Here is a 1,686-nt window from a genome sequence, read left to right as displayed (position 1 = left end):
AGGGTATGGAATGCCAAACTCAGGATTCTAGATTTTCATATGTTTCTCCTATATGGGTGGCAGGAGCCTACATACTTAAGCCAACATCTGCTGCCTTCCAGGATATGCATTTACACAAAGCAGAACCAGAAGCACAGGTGGTATTCAAACACAGGACTGTGATACGGGATGTGTGCATCTGAAGCAGCATCCTCTGTGCTACATGGTCACCCAAAGACCACACTTTTTTACTCAATTTGTTAAAATACAAAGCTTTTCCATGGTATAATTTGCAAAATATTAATTCTTTTTTTATTTGAACTGATTAGCACCAATGGACTGACAGTGGCATAGCCAATGACCACAACACCCTGTACACCCAAGATAAGTGAGTCATATGACCATAATATCATTGAGGAGAATGAGATGATGAAGTCCACCCAGTACACGACCACAAAGAAACTCACCAGCAGTAGAATGGTCTGGGTGGCCCTTTTCTCTGGGGAGGATCTTGGGGAGAGGACGGTGCTCTGAAGGTACTGGGACCTCCTCTGATGCCTGGACAAGAGGATCACCATGTAGACACTTGAGAGCAGCATGATTGCTACAAGGAAGATGTCCCTGGATGTTGTCAGTGTGAACATTAAACTCCTGATGCTAGGGCTTATGGGGGAAAATGAACAATATTTAGTGAGAACCATCAGATTGGTTTGGGTCACATTGGAAGACGCCACAGTGTGGAAGATCGTGCTAGTACTAAAACACAAACAGAGAATCCACAATGATAAGAGTAAGTAGAAGATAAAATGTATGGATTTATATTTAAACTTTGCCAACCAGGAAGTGCTGGGACAAATGGTGATGGCCTGGAAGATGCTCAGGAGGCAGGTGGTGCAGATGGAGAGGCCCCTCATCACCCTAATTATGTAGAACAAAGTCTTACACTTGAAGTCATTGAAAAAATTCAGGGACTCAAACAGGTCTAGAGACCTCAAAAATAGCACAATGAGAAGCATCACTGTGTGTACAAGGGCCAGATGACAGGTGATCAGATCAGTGAGCTTTGGCTTGTGACACTGCAAGAATGTGAAGATGTGCAGGAGGAGGAAATTGTTGCATAAGATTCCAATGCCAGCTTGGCAGAGAATATATTTATTAATAGCTACATGAGCAGAAAATGTGCTCATCTTATTAATGGGGAGGATACACATGCATTCTTGAAAAGCAAATACAGTAGATCTCACATCATCAGCAAGTATTACTCTGCATACCAGAAAACCAAATTGTGTGTTAGCTTCCCATCTTCAGAATGTTCTTAAATTTCTGCTATTTTCAGTTTCCATACCAGATATTCCTTATGTGAAGTCTTCAATTCAATAGGGTATGTGAAATTCTGCTTTCAAATAGCAAAAGAACAAATCATAAACACTATAATTTGAATGAATTTTGATCAGCATCAGCACATGGTGATATTTTATTGCTAACAAAATTGTGGAATAGTCTCCCATGCTTTAAAAAACTCTTAGATCTGCAATAATTAAGATCATTCTTTTCAAGCCTTATTAAACATAGCTACAATGTTAAAATTTCACTATTACGTTACCATGCTATTACATGAAACATAAACAAAATAATGTTATCTAATTAATTTAATCTGGGGTTTTCTTTCCATGTCTTGCTGCTATAACAAAAAGATTAAATAACATA

The 1,686-nt window shown here is 39.1% G+C and overlaps 1 protein-coding gene across 1 annotated transcript; it reads right to left on the bottom strand.

Moving 5' to 3' along the window:
• Window positions 1-239: 239 nt before the first annotated feature.
• ORYCUNV1R1555 (vomeronasal 1 receptor oryCunV1R1555) lies at window positions 240-1,166 on the bottom strand. Its single transcript, NM_001167242.1, has one exon. The coding sequence runs from the start codon at window positions 1,164-1,166 to the stop codon at window positions 240-242; it is 927 nt and encodes a 308-aa protein (NP_001160714.1).
• Window positions 1,167-1,686: the final 520 nt, after the last annotated feature.

Source organism: Oryctolagus cuniculus, chromosome 19, assembly GCF_964237555.1.
Source record: "Oryctolagus cuniculus chromosome 19, mOryCun1.1, whole genome shotgun sequence".
Lineage (NCBI taxonomy): Eukaryota > Metazoa > Chordata > Mammalia > Lagomorpha > Leporidae > Oryctolagus > Oryctolagus cuniculus.
This window is presented reverse-complemented; position numbering and strand designations above follow the sequence as displayed.